Source organism: Aspergillus glaucus (assembly GCF_001890805.1).
Source record: "Aspergillus glaucus CBS 516.65 unplaced genomic scaffold ASPGLscaffold_13, whole genome shotgun sequence".
In the NCBI taxonomy this organism is placed as follows: domain Eukaryota; kingdom Fungi; phylum Ascomycota; class Eurotiomycetes; order Eurotiales; family Aspergillaceae; genus Aspergillus; species Aspergillus glaucus.
The window spans coordinates 442,303-457,605 of NW_019170465.1; the positions used below are offsets into that span (position 1 = coordinate 442,303).

Below are 15,303 nucleotides of genomic sequence, written 5' to 3' on the forward strand. Positions count from 1 at the left end.
GGTAATTAAAATGAAATTATAATAGACGAATGAATGATTATGATCTTGTATGGCTTGCTTTGATACGAGGCCCCCGTAGCTGCCACGAAGCCGTGCAGGTTTAGTTGCCGTGGTGTCATCCCCGCTTGATATGCATATCTCGTATGGTTGTGTCTGGACACTTCACCGCTGTTTACTGGAATCCTTCGATCAGTTGACTGTTTAAGGTTTGCCGGTGCTGGATAGGGAGGATATCGCGGGGTGTGATATCATTGTCGCAGCCTAGTATGATTAGATAGTCGCGATTTTGGTAGGTCCTGTAAGCATAGCATTGTCTAGTTGACTTGAATGACTATTCTGTTCATTGTCGCGAGACAGAATAGCTCGTCTGTGGTCATTTCTTATCTATGTAGCTCGGTATAAGGGAGCTTCGAGATCCGGCCATTTCGAATCGAGATAATCGACAGTAAATCCTCTCTCTTCTGCTTAAACCAGATGGACATAGTATGGACATAGTATACGATTGCTTTCGCATTCTCTGAAATATTCATAAGTCGTAGGCTTAGATCCAGGAAGTTCGAAGTATATATCTTCAGCATTCCGACCAGAGCGCAAGGATACCGTCACGATATAGCTATTTAACTCGATCTCTCATATGAACAAACTGTCAGATGTCACAATAAGCACCCGGATATATAGTCATCTACTATAGACGTAAGCATCGTATCTCAACGGTATCCCGATCGCGTCTCAGATATACTCGAGACACCTTGTACGAAGTGAGATGTCTCGACGCCCTTTATATATATCGACCATCACCATATATTTAATTCTTTATTTATTATAAGCAAAGCCAAAGAACCAGAAAAAATATTAGAAAAAGAATCTACCCCTCAATGAAAGCCCAGTCCAGTGACCCCGTCATTCACCTCAGCGATCACTTGACCAAGTCCACCGCTATGAATGACCACAATGCTCCGTTGTCTCGCCTTATAATAATAACTACAAAGAAGCGTAGTCTACTCCGTGGTTTATTTGAATAAAATATTCAAGCATTCAAGAATGCCATCTTTGTTGTCATTCACTGTCTTTGTTTCTTGTTTGGTCTTACCTCGCCCTATGGCCGATACAATAGGGACTTGCCAGATGAGATTCACCGTTGATATATGGGAATTGTGTATATAAACGGATTTCTTGCTCGTTCCTTCCGTTTTCGAATATATAGGACCTGTCAGGGTCGCCCCTTCTACTTTCGTCAAACGGTCCTGGATTTCATCCAGCCCTATCAATACACTACACCTAGAGCATCAATTACCTCCATGCCAACGACAGCGACAGCGACAACGACAACAACAACAACAACAACAACAGCAGCAACACCATCGACAATGGCCCTCCTCGCCCAAGAAGAGGAAATGGTAAGCCTACCTTCTCCTTGTCCAATAAACCATGAAGAATCAAGCCCTGACGGAAGTATGCAGAACGCAACCCTCCAAGAAGCTCTAGCATGCATCACCTGCACCCTGCATCTCACCAAAGCGAGTATGCGCCGGGATCTCAAAGCGGGTATGTACGATCCGGCGCGCGATCCGCCGTTTTCGCATTCACACGCGAAGGCCTGTCCGAGCGAGGGATGTGGGGAGGATCATGATTCGGATTACTTCGATTCCGACGACTCTGGATCTGGATCTGGATCTGAGAATCAGTTTGATTCGGGCTGTTACTCTGGAGAAGAAGACGACGACGACGACGACGACGACGACGAAGAATGGGACGAAGGGGAAGGAATATCCCCCCTCTCGACACCAACGCCCAAGAAAACCCCACGATATGCGCGTCTGATCACGCCGCTTCAACGACTCTCGTATCAATCTTGTGTTTCGGACGTTCTCGGCCAAGGACGGAAACAGGGACTTGAACCGGTCAAGTCAGTTAAAAGCGATGAAGAGGATGAAGATCTTCGCTTTGCATATTACCAAGTCGACTACCATATTCACCTTCACGACCGCGCGCGTTGTAGCATGTTGACGCTTTGTCGTGATATTGAGGATGTGAGGCAGTTGCGTGGGTGGGAGATTGAGATGGGGCAGTTGGATGAGGTAGAGGCTAGAGTAGTCGATGAGTCTGATACTACTACTACTGCCACTACTACTAAAGCAGCAGCAACAACAGCAGAAAACGAACTCTTCACAGTCCACCAGATAGCACTGTGGAAACGACGCTGGCGACTCCGCCAAAAACGCGTCAACGATGTGAGAAGAAAATGGGCGCAGATCATGGTAGAGCGCAAGAGACAGCGCGAGGAGCTGCTGCTGGAAAGAAGAAAGATGTTTCGCGCCAAGGTGAAGTTGTATACCTGGAAGGAGGGAGATAAAGTGTTGCTCAGGGAGTTGAGGTTGTAATGTATTGCATTTGCATCAAATCGGATTAAAGTCGAACCGTGATATTGACAGATAATCAGTTACCAGTTAGTTACCAGAAGATACCCCGAAATCAATTGATATGTTCAAATCCACCAATCCAATTCAAAACGCCGTATGTGCATTCCCAAACAAAGCGGATATCAATGATCATAACGTGAAAGAACCAAAACAGATATAAAACCACCAAAGGCTCTAAGCCTGCTCAACACCTGTCATCTGGACATCAGGACTCTGCGCGACGGGCTGCTTCACGTCCACCGGGTGACTGCCAGGAGTCTCTTCACTCCCGCGCTCCGGCCGCTTCCTTCCCAATCGATCGCACCAGTGTTCCGCGCTCACTAGAGTGTCATTGACCACTCCACTGACCTGTGCCATCATGTCCAGACCCTCCTGCGCCAGGACGAGAATCCGATGCGCACCAACAGTGGCATCCGACGATGACTCCGGCGAGTCGGGCGAGGGCTGCGAAGTAGAAGCGATCTGGAACCGATGCGGCAAGGAAGTCAGATGCTTACGGACAAGGTTCCGCGCGTTCTCTGGGAGGGCACCTCCCGCATATTTGGAGACGACGTTGACCACCTGTTTCAAGGTGTGGAGGACGTCCTGCCTGACGGCTTGAATGCGCTGCGATAGCAGCGTGTTCCTGCCCGCCGAGTTCTCATTCAGCTGAAGAGAACCAGAATCCCACTCCTTCAATGCACCCTGCAGAGCCAGAATGGCTTTACCCAATCGTCCATTCGCCCAGCGCAGCCAGGTGAGACAGTACTGCAAGCTCCGCAGCGATTCCTCACTCATCGCGACACCAAGCCCAGAAGTCGAGATGACTAGTCGACTCTGCCAGTTGGAGTTTCTGGTAGCCGTGGCCTTCTCTCGGCCAACTTCATCATAGCTCGGCGAAGTATGATCATCATACGGCGGCAAAGTCTCCGGAAGAGAAACCTCCGACGCGGTGCGCATGATGCCCTTTTTGTCGCTGACGTCGCCAAGGTTCTCGTCGCGCCCCTTCTCCAAATCTCGCTCCTGGTTATTCACCTTACGACGCTTCGACCGACTCGCAGTAGACCCCCGCTGATGCTTCAGCGCCCAGCGCAAACCGCTTTCAACACCTGTCTTCCTACCCACAGTGCCCACGGTACTAGCGACGGGCGACCCGATATTCCGCTCGATGAATTCAGCGCCAGTCTTGAAACGTGGTGAGTATGATTTCGAGGTGGTATAGGCGGTCATAGACCCGGTGATGGCGGAGGAAATCAGCGGATGGGTGGAGGTGAGGAGAGAGAGGAGGGGTTCTGCTTGTTTGGAGTCGGAGGTGGGACGAGGCGGGGAACGAGGGGAGTGGGCGAATTCTGTCACCGTTAACACAGCACATAGTATCTTTGGATGTGAGAGAGAAAGATACCAGAACGAAGTCCCTCAAGAGCCTGCGCGGCCTCGATGTCATCCATAGAGAGCACACTGGTAGCCCTCCTCGAACGGTCGTCGGGAGAATTGTCGACCTCCATCAAGGGAGCATGTTGGACAGAAGTATCCGGAGAAATAATAGTCGTATGATTATTCACAGCATTCACAGCTTGGGGATGCTGCTGTGTTGAAGCAGGAGGGATGGGAGTGGGTGGGTTTCCGTCCGCCATGGCATTGGCGATCTTTTCTGGACTGAACACAGTGGAGAGTTCAATAAAAGAAATAAAACTCTGTAATAAACGGACTATTCTTTCATGTGGACGAATGGAAGTCACCGGCGAAAGGAATAGGGAAATGGTATAGAGTAGAGGCACAGGCACTGAGAGCGAAGAAAAGCCGAGAATGTGACGGCGTTTCACGTGAAGCCGGACAGAGTCCGATTACACGCTGAAATGCTGTGACATGACTCGAGGTGTGCTTCACATGCTCGGCTTGTGCTTGCTTACAATAATACATCTAATCAGGCCACAATACTAGTGATACTACATACTGCATAGTACACACTAGTACTACGTACTGTTCATGTCTTCCTGAATTTGATGTCACATGCAAAACATGATTCGTGACCGCTTTCTGTTCTCATCATTCGTCAAGCTATCCAAATCGAGTAATCGCTCTATAACCTCAGTGTATGTACACGACGCTGTACAATGCTCTATGCAGAACATGTTGCTTTTTGATCCTTCGATGTCGGTTCTTCCTCCAAGGGCAGGGAATCACCCCACGGAAAACGTATCGTTCGGATCCCAATACCCCCCAAGAACCTGCTGCGTCCCATGCAGACACATTGCCTCAATGGCATACTCCCCCTCATACTCAAACTCATCCACCTCTTCACCACTCGCAGGAATCTCGCGCGCTGTCAACCGCGACGCTGCCTTCTGGTTAAACCGGTAACAAGCCAAGATTTCATTCGTGACTGTCCGTGAGGGTATGGTACTCGCTTTAATCTGACAGAGTATCTCCCCGAAGGCGTGGATGACGAAGCTAGCCTCTGGGCACTTTTTGTACGCACAAGAGGCTAGCACTCGCATCCACGCGCCGTGGTCATGCCGCCAGGTATGTAGAAGTGGGTGGTCGCCCCGCTTCGCAGTCGGTGGCGGGATGGCCTTGGCCCGCTCTGCGGCCTCGCGCGCCTGAGTGAACTCGCGCATAGTGTTGTTCTCGCCGCGGAAGGAACTGCTCCATTGCTGCTTTAAGTTGTTGAACTCATGCACCGTATTTTCCAGTATGGCTTGGAGGTTTCCGCTGTCCACCTTGTCAGCCTGCGCTAGCTGACATGCCTCGTTCCACGGCCGGATGAGATCCTCGTCGAGGTCCCGCATGATGGCCGCTTCGGGGAATTGGCGCTCTAGCTGCTCAAGCACGGTGTCGCGCTGTCGTGACGCAACCCAGAACTTGAGGTAGTCGATGATGTTGCTTGTTTTGTACCGTCGTCCTAAGTTGCGGTATGCGGGGGGTTCTCGCGTGCGAGGGCTAATTCGCTTGCGATATTGCCGCCATGCTTGTTCTGAGAGATGCACGCCACCCTTCCGGCCGTCGACCAAATGGCCCAAAAGACTGGCTAGTTCTTTCGCATTCCGCGAGTTAATCGACTCATCGTACGAGACTTTCTCATGCTCAACCGTGCACCGTCCCAGATTTGACAGCGTCAGGTTAAACGTAAACACCCTCTGCCAGAATTCATCCGGAGACTGGATCTCGCGCATTGGCACCGAATGCTTCGTGAACCCGAAATGCTCTGCCGGATACGACAGTTCTTGCTCGGGTAGATCCGAATTCTGGAAACTTTGCACAATCTTCTGGTCCCAGCATATCCATGGTGTATCACCATCGTAGTCACCGCCGGAAAGCATATGTGCCAGGGGCATATCGCCCTGCGTCGAGAAGACAATCACATCTTTGAAATGGCGCAGCTCAGGTTTCCAAACAGCGCGTCTACGCTGGATATCGGAAGGTAGGTGAGCAGGTAGTCTCCCGACGAGAACATCCATACCATCGAGCAGATTATCCTCGAACGCAAAACCACCCGCTTGCCAGTTATTGGAAAACCCGAGATGGACCTCGTCAGGCCTCAGAGCGCCATACGGGTCAGCGATACAAAACGCATACGTCGACAGTGGTACCTCAATATGCAACTCATCTACATACTGCTTCAGCAATGCACGCAGACATCTCCCCAGCCGCTTACGGAGAGGATAGAAGCTCTGCGGCGCAAAGCCAGCCTCGGTAAAGCGGACGATCCCCTCGATATCGTTAGCAACCCACTGCTCCAGCCGTCGGACCTTGTAAGCCATCAATCCAGAATTATCATCAGCCGGCCGGAGTTTCTGTATCAAACTGCGGCACAGGATATTGCTATTCGACTGCAAGACCTCAGCAAAGTCCCTGTATAACGCATCAATGCCCTCACGGGTCAATTCAGCAATGTATTCCTTGACACTGCCACCATTCTCTAAGATCCCCAGTAACTGCACATTCAACTCGACAGGGTGTAATGGCTTCGACCACTTGACAACCTCAAACGTCAACTTTTCCTCGTCAATGGGCTCTTGCCACGACTCCGGATGCGGTTCGATTTTCAATTGCGAATCAGATATCTGGATCCAGATATCATCATCGTCAGCAAAAGGATGTGACCGGCGTCGATCAACCATCCACAACCCCTTGGCACCCGCAATTCGTCCCTGGAAACAACTAGGCGTGTTTCCTGAAATCCCCAACGAATCGCATATCTCCTTCGCCAACCCCCGAGACATCAACGCACACCCGTCATTCATGACAGTCTGACCGGGCTTATCGCGCAGATGCAGAACTTGTCGCGGCCGTAGTACCGCAGTCGCGAATGTCTTGGACAAACCGATCGAGATACGCTGAAAGAGTTTACAGTTCGACTGCGACATATTCGCTTCCGCGGGCATGTGCCAGTCCCTTAGGGCTTCAATGGTCATCGGCGTGCGGTTCTCGCTTTCCTGGCGCGGTGGTGCGATGCTTGGCGGGAGGCGGTAGGTATGGTCGAAGTCTTCGCCGTCGATAGCGAAGAATTCAACTTTGAATCGCGGTTCAGACTTGGTTTTGCGTTTTGATTTGGCTTCCTCCACGAAGAATGGCCGCCATGTCCGGCCCATGCAACGGTGGACATTCTGTGTCAACCACGAAGCCAGACTCTCGCGTAGTAGCAACGACTGGGACGGCAGACGCAATTCTTCTGGCGGCCTTGTCGGCGCTGGCATCGTCAAGCTCAGGAACCGATCTGATCCGAAGCGTCGATGAAACCGACACGTCTTTTCCGTCTTGAGCGGATTCAGTCTCAATCTTAGAATCCCTGGCTGATCAGGCTCGCACCAGTCCAACTCCCCAGAAAACACAACTACCTCGGAATGTTTGTCTGATTTGAAATCCCCTATCGCAGAATCCCAGGCCCGTCGATTCGACCGCTCGGGAAGCAGTTTTCCATCTCGCTGGTTGTGTCCCGCAATCCACCCGCAGAAGCTGTCGTACGTTTTGAATGAGATGCTATCACCCACCAGCATCCGGTCAAACGGGACATCCCAGGCTCTGCCTATCCGCTCCAGTTCGTACCGGTATCGTAGTGAGATGGAAGGCGGGAACGAGCGTTCAAGCGAGAAGGGTCCTTTGCGCAGGAGTTCTGCAACGATCTCTTCTTGTTCCAGATATATGGCATTAGATGCCTCGCTCATAGCTTCGGTGCTGAAGGTAGTTTTCATCTCCTGGCTGAGCATGTGGCCCACGACAGAGCCTTCGTGTTGTGTCTCTGGCTCCATGAGAGATTCGATTGGCTCTGTGGCATTCAATGCAAAAGAAACGCCCAGGCCACTGTCCTTCCTGGATTCATTGTAGGACGTCGTAGTCGTTGAAAAGCTGTATCGAGCGTTGTTCTGCTCTGGTGGCACGGCATCGTATCGAAAAGACGGCGGATCGGGCGCTGTCAGCCGCTCGACGAAGCTTCCTGGGCCCCTCTTGGGGCCTTTGGAGACATGGCTGCTGTTGCTGCTAGTTCTTGAGACTGATTGCGTAGAATCCAATGTCCAATTTGTATTATCCAGCGTAGGATCGGGAAATTCATCTTCGCCGTTCTTGGATGGTGAGCTTGGCGCTGTATGGTATTCGCCTTCATCGTCTGAATACCTCCTTTTCGTCGGCCTGGGTAGGACTGGTGGTTGTTGTATCGTAGCCGGAGCTGGTGCTGGTGCCGGAGCTGGTTCCAATGTCAAGTTGGAAAGCTGCCTTGGGGTTGGTTCGTGTGGACTCGGGAAATCATGACTCTGGCCGTAGCCATTAGTATACCCATTCCGTCTAAACGGCGGAATCATTCCCTCATTGAGCAGGTAGATCTCATCATAAATCAACTTCACAAGATGCCTCAACCTTGCATCCCTCTCCTTCTGCGAAATACACTTCCTCCCAGCCCCATTCATCTGATTCCTCGAGGCAATCCTCGTCGTCGCATCCGACCTCCTCGCTCCCCAAAATCCCCCCCCACCACCACCAGCAAAAGACTGCGCAACAATCCACTCCTCAAAACTATTAATCAAATCCCCCACATCAACCTTGCGACTAAAATACACCCTCTTAATCCCAGAATAGCACTTCCATCGCAGCGTCTGCTCCTGCTCGTTCCTCAGCTCCGCAGAGACAGATGGCGAATACGCCTGAGGATTCGGGAGATCGAGGGTGAATTGCTCGTTTAGGGACTCGATTAGTTGGTGTAGTTCTTTGCCGTTTCGGATGGGCGTTGAAGGGGCCATGGCCGTGGCCGTGCCGGGGTTGGTTGCTGGATGGCACGGCCCGCAACCAAACAAGGTAAATAACCAAGCCAGGTACGAGTGAGGGTTGTTTCCTAGCGCTACGGCTTGTTAGTTGTTTGTGGTCTTGATTTAAACCATTTGTACTTGTCTCAATTGCTCAGAATAATAATAATACAACACGGTACAGAGTAGAAGAGAACGTCATGTGGAATGGAGGGGTTCCCCCCCCCCATCAAAAGCGGGCATCATTGGCCGGTCAACAGATCGACTGGAGCCGACAATTGCCATGTAAATCTTTGTTTATGGTCCTTATCCAAGCATATCAGTCTTTGAAAAGGTGAAATTGAGTTATCCAAATACACATCCTGATCTCGGCCTCACTGAATGGCTTCGTTTCCTTGGATTTCTCATCCTGTCCGATAAGGGAGTTCGACAACTCATTGACGCTGAGTTGTCCTGGAACAGTCAAATGTCATTATACGTAGATCCCTTATCCCGGTCCTACGAGTTCGGTGCAGTACATTCCCCTGCAAAAGACATCCCTGTGATTTGCAACCTTGACGTTGTAGTTATAAAACCTTTACTGTTTCGCTGTTGTAATATGAAGAATTTCCAAGTAAAACTAACCAGGTCGACAGAAACCAAGGGGTATATTTATGTAAACCCCGGAGTAGGGGAAGAATCAAGACGTAGAGTTTGTCAGAATTACGGCTTTTTGCGTTACAAAGAGAGGGGAATGGGCCTCTACTAATACTACTACTGCACTAGCTATGCGGTCTTTCAGCCAGCCATCAGATTGCAAGTAAACAATAATAATGTCTCAATTCAAATATAGAAAAGGATCGTTTCTATCTCCCACCGCTAGTATGTATCTTTCATGATAACTGAATGGCTCGGGCCCCAATTTGAACAGCTCATCTATAACAAATGTCAAAGCACCCAAAGTCTCACAAACTGCTGCACCCTTTGTGTATGTCTATCATGTGCTTTTGCAAATTCTCCACTTAAAGACCCAGGTTCCACTGTGTTAATGGGTGCTACGTCGTTGAAAAGACCTGCCTCAGTGGGATCGACTTTCCTGCACCGAGTGGTGGCTTTGTATCCGATGATGAGCGAGAAGTAGAGAGGAAGGCCCAGATACGAGGTTGCAAATGCCGTGTAGTCAACTCCGTGATGGTCGAAGATACCAAAAGTCCTGAACAAAGTGATCATGACGCATGAGACGAGCGCAACCCATGACCCAAACTGTCCCAGTGGTGCTTTGAATACCAGGACCTCATCCGGAATCCTTTGCGCTCTCCGGGCTTGGTCAAACGAAAGATGCGTGGCAAGAATGGAAACCCAGGTCAGAATACTGAGCATGGTGACAAGGTTCATGAAGTAGCGAAAGAGGAACTTGGAGTCGGCAAAAACATTCAAATAGGCCAGCGTTGCCAAACAGGAAGACAGGCACAACCCAGAGATGGGAATCCCTCGTCGATCTGTGAAGGACAGACAGGCAGGGGCCTTTTTATCCAGAGACATTCGGTACAATGTTCCAGTCGCCACGTGGAGGCTAGAGGTAGCAGATGACAGTGCAAACAGCAGAATGCAGGCATTGACGATGTGTGGAAGCACTGGAATGCCCGCCATTTGAATTGCCACAATAAGAGCTGACATGGGAAGGTTGTCATTTTCATTCGACCTGACCAAACCGTAAAGGGCAAGTATTACCACGACGATGATACTGACAATGTTGAGCACCACAATCCGGTAGGATGTCAATCTAATCGCACGCGCAGTGGTCTTGCGAGGGTCTTGTGTCTGTAGAATAGTCATCCCGATCATTTCACTGCCTAGGTAGGCGAGTATTGCAGACGGTAGAGTGTCACAAAGAGCATAGAGATACTCAGGCCATTCGACATCTTCATGATGAAAATTAGAATCCCTCCAATTTAAAGCTTCGGAGCGGATCCCAACCGCAAAAGCGGCACACAGTATGACAAGTCCCAGCACCACGAATATCTTAAAGGACGACAATACGACTCCATATGTCCCAAAGAATGACGATGCATAGTAATTCGCAGTAATGATGATAATCAAGAACGCAGTAATCCAAACCCCGGCGTTGACGCACTGCGTTTCCGCCCAGAACGAGATCAATGATGCAGCAGCTGTCAATTGATTCGGGACGACGACGACGTATTTCAACCAGTATCTGTTCCGGAGTCCTGCGTCAGAAACCTTGTCCAGTTGAACCCGCTAGGAGATCTGTTGACTCACATCCAACCAATCGCAAAGCCCAAAGCAGGATCACAAAACCGAACCGCATGGCCAGCCACTGTGGACTGGACTGGAGACCATGATGCCACTTCTCCAGCCGCACACAAAACCAGATATACCACCACACCAACAAACGCATACGCAACTATTATGGGAACTATCTGCAGCAATCAAACGGTCAACAAAGCCTGGGGTAGTTATGCGCGCAGGACGAACTGACTCCGGTACTAGAATGGTGTCAATGCTGTTTGTAGATTGTAACCTTTTATATTGGCCTGGCCCTTACCCTGTTGTCAGACTGCTTGCTGGAAGAAGCATCAGACCAGTATGAATGGCTGCGCCAATAGCTGTACACCTTAGTCGACTGATTTCGTATGCACTTGGATAAAGGGACGCACTCATCATGGTGACTTGGTGTGGCTTCATCACTCCATACTTGTTCGTAGGTCGTGCCTCGCATTTGGGGGTCGTCGAGGGGAGATCTTGACTGCTTTGCAGGACTGGATCGTCTTGTGATAATGACTCTGTATTGACCCTGCGCGTGGTTTGGGAACCATCCAACGACGAATTCGACATGGTGAACGTCAACGTATAAGTAGGTATGAGGGGAAATAGTCATAGAACAAGTCAATTAAAGATAAATGAGAAGCGATATAGGGAGATTGAGGCGTGCTGTGCTCATCATAGGGAGACGAAACTAAGTAGAAAAGTTTCGAGAAGAGAATAGGATGGGGAGGTGACTCTTTACGGAAAGAACAACCTAATACCCGTAACCACCACACGGCGGGAAACCACCCTGACTACTGAAGAATACAAGGAACGATGGATAATGTGCATAGAGGAAAATCTAAAGTTTTCTTTAACACGGAAATGGAGAGTTGATAAAGATATTGGGAATCCTCTCGGAACAAATGAATAAAGTGACACAAACGCCCCGGAAAGTCTAAGATATCATCGAAAACAGAAAGTAGAAGAGAATGGAAAACAGAATGAAAAGTCATCTTTTTTCCAGACGAGGAAGCAAACACGGTTTGCTCTTCCTCGAAAAAAAAAAAAAAAAAAAAAAAAAAAAAAGACTCATAAATACATCATATTTGCGGAAGGGGGATAAAGAACCCATGTGGATCGACGAACGGCTATTCCTGGAACGAAGTTCTATCTGGACATGTAGAGGGAATCACTAGATTCGGTTCGAGGGAAGATGCGAGTGTATAGAGAGTCGCTCGACTCGGATCGAGGGAATGCCCGCTGGTGGGCTCTGGAGATGATCCGATCGGTGTAGACACCCTTGGCCGTACCGCCAATGACACTCTGGAGATAATCCTTGAAATCGGTGGGTTGGAAGTCAGGGTAGAGTTCCTTGGAGGTCAGGTAACCCAAGTACTTGGCAAAGTCGGGGGTGTTGTCACCGCGGAGACCCCATGACAGCTGGTATTCGGCGAGATATCGCGGGATGAATTTGACAGGGTCGAAGGGGTATGTTTCACTGGACTGTCTGGCTGCGAGAACCCGATTGTAGACCATTTCCTCCGAGATCTGAAATCAGAGATTAGCCTCAAGCCCACGTCACCGGGATTGATCCTGCAACTTACATAGTTGCGGTTAATTTTCTCCTCACTAATATCCTCGAGAATGTCGTAGATCTGGTTCTGGGTGACAACAGTGTTGTAGGCAAAAACCATCTTGTTCAAAGTGCGGTCATCGAGGATGATGCGGGCCATGTAGCGACCAATGTCTCTCAGGTCTGTGATGGCGGTCGGAATGTCACCGTCGCCCACGAGCTCATTGTTGGCTGTGGTCATGGCGTAGTCGACCCGGCCAGATTCAAGACGAGGGTAGGAGAGCTGGTACCACCAACCGACATCGACGATGGTGTAGGGCAGGTGGAGTTGCTTAATGTGGTTGTAGACGGTTTCTTTCTGTAACGACCCGAAACGTTAACATATGATGTCATTTTCGCTCCGGTCAGTGCGGGAGACCGGGATGGCAAGTGAAAAGAAGGTGGGAAGAGAGCAACCGGACGGATGTGGATGGACGTACCTCATCTCTCAGCCACATGATTCCACCGGCAGGGGCGACCGTGATGAAACCGCAGGGAACGAAACGCTTGACGCCAACCTTCTTTGCGGCTTTGGCGAGAGGGATCTGATCTTGCTGCTCAGCCGGGCCGACACAGCTGATGACAATGTCGATACCCTGGAGAGCATTGGCGAGGGCCTCTTCGGGGCCCTTGAGGTCGCATTTGCGGATTTGGACACCTCGTTCCTGCAGAGAGACGATGGCGGGTTTCTGGACGGATCGGTGACGGACGAGAGCGTAGAGTTCCTGTAGAATGAATGTGGTTAGTTCGATGAAATCATAATCTCTTTTTTTTTGGTAGTTCTGTTCCCCTGCCCTCGCTCACCACTCGGGGCTGTATTTTTTTTTTTGCTCTCACTTCGTCCCTTTCGTTTTCTTGGAAGTTGTCAAGGAGTGGGGGTGTCATACAAAAACCGGGTTCTCCAGCAGACCGTTGGCGATGGAACCACCAGTTTCACCGGCGGCACCGACGAGCAAAACTCTTGTCCGCGACATTATGGGCAGGGAGGACAGAGAAGGTTAGAGTGTTGCGTTGGAGATAGCACCAAGTAGTAGAAAATAGGCGGGAGTAAAGGGCGGAAGGGAGAGAGGGATGAGAGGGGAAGAGAAGAGAGTAGTGGTTAGTGGCGGTTAAGGTGGTGGAGGTGGTGTGTGTGTGTGTGTGGTGGTGGTGGTGGTGGTGGTGAAAGAGGAAAGAAGAGGAAAGAGAAAGGAAGAAGAAGGAGAGAAAAGTCGTAAGACCGAAGCGGTAGTAAAGCCAGGACTGGCGGCGACGTTATAAATGGGTTAGAGTACTTGTAGTGTCCTCTTCTACAGCATTCAGACTTGTCTCCCCAAGGATGGCGACCCTCTCTCCACTTGAAGCCGGGCAGTGGGTCTGGTTGGGTTTTGCAGGTGAGATGCTATGTTATGTGTACTAATACAGTAGTATTATTCTCTATTATAAGTAGTAGTATAACCACTATATAGTTCTTTAACGAGACTATTGAAATAAGACTGACTATGAATTCCTTCCTCTTTCTCTGAAATAATGTCAATAATGTTTGTCATGTCGGTGACTCGAACCAGAGACCAAAAACTGGTTACGTCATGGCTGCTCACGCTGCCCGGTCAGTCAGTCAATCTTCAACAGGAAAACGAACAGAAGTCGAATGGAAGCCTCTAGATCATCATGACCACAGGAAGTATTGGATTGGGTCATGCCATCATAGGTAACGGTCTGTATCATCATGTCATATACATAGTGCACTCTCGGAGGACTCTGCTGCGAACATCCAACAATATACAGAGTACCAATACCAATTGAGTCTGAATACTCCGATCGGTCAGGCTTTTTATTTCATGAACCCTCTCCAACTGAGCCGTATTCTTTACTATGTAACTGTAGTCTCAACAGAAACCCCCACGTCACGATCTTCAGATCGGCAACTGGTCAGGGCAGGATGTAACCGTGTGACAAATGCCTCTTTAGTATTCTGGAGGGACTGTACGGAGCCACACTATGAAGGATTCTTGCAGACGCAATCACGAGGGGTTGCTGTACTGAGTACATTGAAACACTATCTGCTGATGGGGCACGTGAACAGCCATTATGGAGTACATACAGAAATCATATGGGGTACTGTACTTTACACTGAGTACATTTAAACAACCAGTTAGAATTCACGATTTTCAACCATGGTCAGTCAAATTGACTATCCCACTAGGAATATCATTACTCGTCACCCAATATCCTCAGATCCTTTGTCCAAAACACTCTCTAATCCCAATAGTGGACAAAGTGGTGCTGTACATAGTCTTACTGTTCAAAAGAGGCTACTCCGGTCTCTTCCGCCAATGAGAGGTTCCATCGGGGAAAGTCGGTGTACTCCGTACACTATCCTTTAAAGCTATTCTGTATGTATGGAGTACGGAGTATTATATTACTTGTACCCCGTACAAGTACTATCTTTATGCACTCAGCCCCGCCTGGTTGGATCCCCAAAGCACTCAGTACAGGGTATACACTATGTCACCTCCATCAACAATTACCCCGATACCAGAACCAGAGGTCCAGACAACTCATTGGAGCAACCACTCAGCTATGCCCAAATAAACTCAACGAAGCATTTATTAACTATCGGGCCCTGGTCTCCTATCCGAATCATTAGCCAATAATGGCCGTTAACTGTACGCTGACTGTTAGGGACAAGAGTTACTCAGTCCGTTCCTGGCGTCGTGATACATTCCAACGAACAGCTTGGCCCGTGCTGCTCCAGGCAACTTGCAGGCAACTTGTAGAAAGCTTGCTTACTCTTAGAGAGAGCAGTACTTTGTAGATACCGTGCCTA

The 15,303-nt window shown here is 49.6% G+C and overlaps 5 protein-coding genes across 5 annotated transcripts; 1 reads left to right on the forward strand and 4 right to left on the reverse strand.

The window, feature by feature from the left end:
- The first annotated feature begins 875 nt into the window (after positions 1-875).
- On the forward strand, positions 876-2,616 carry ASPGLDRAFT_48484 (uncharacterized protein). Its single transcript, XM_022546906.1, has 4 exons — positions 876-1,397; positions 1,461-2,382; positions 2,441-2,514; positions 2,575-2,616. The coding sequence occupies exons 1-2, from the start codon at positions 1,368-1,370 to the stop codon at positions 2,379-2,381; spliced, it is 951 nt and encodes a 316-aa protein (XP_022399816.1). The 5' UTR covers positions 876-1,367; the 3' UTR covers position 2,382; positions 2,441-2,514; positions 2,575-2,616.
- ASPGLDRAFT_26720 (putative clock controled protein (Ccg-8)) lies at positions 2,595-4,033 on the reverse strand (the record flags this gene model as incomplete). Its single annotated transcript, XM_022543595.1, has 2 exons — positions 2,595-3,748; positions 3,802-4,033. 2 exons carry the CDS (start codon positions 4,031-4,033, stop codon positions 2,595-2,597), a joined length of 1,386 nt encoding a protein of 461 aa, XP_022399817.1.
- A 546-nt stretch (positions 4,034-4,579) lies between these two features.
- On the reverse strand, positions 4,580-8,632 carry ASPGLDRAFT_67384 (RNA dependent RNA polymerase; the record flags this gene model as incomplete). Its single annotated transcript, XM_022549129.1, has 2 exons — positions 4,580-8,027; positions 8,172-8,632. 2 exons carry the CDS (start codon positions 8,630-8,632, stop codon positions 4,580-4,582), a joined length of 3,909 nt encoding a protein of 1,302 aa, XP_022399818.1.
- Positions 8,633-9,562: 930 nt separating this feature from the next.
- On the reverse strand, positions 9,563-11,470 carry ASPGLDRAFT_26722 (putative amino acid permease; the record flags this gene model as incomplete). The annotated part of the gene is made up of 3 exons (XM_022543596.1): positions 9,563-10,829; positions 10,895-11,039; positions 11,293-11,470. The coding sequence occupies 3 exons, from the start codon at positions 11,468-11,470 to the stop codon at positions 9,563-9,565; spliced, it is 1,590 nt and encodes a 529-aa protein (XP_022399819.1).
- A 497-nt stretch (positions 11,471-11,967) lies between these two features.
- Positions 11,968-13,826, reverse strand: ASPGLDRAFT_48489 (aromatic alcohol reductase). The gene is made up of 4 exons (XM_022546907.1): positions 13,382-13,826; positions 12,935-13,219; positions 12,487-12,813; positions 11,968-12,430 (listed from the first exon to the last, which is right to left on the reverse strand). The coding sequence occupies exons 1-4, from the start codon at positions 13,466-13,468 to the stop codon at positions 12,050-12,052; spliced, it is 1,080 nt and encodes a 359-aa protein (XP_022399820.1). The 5' UTR covers positions 13,469-13,826; the 3' UTR covers positions 11,968-12,049.
- Between the last annotated feature and the right edge of the window lie 1,477 nt (positions 13,827-15,303).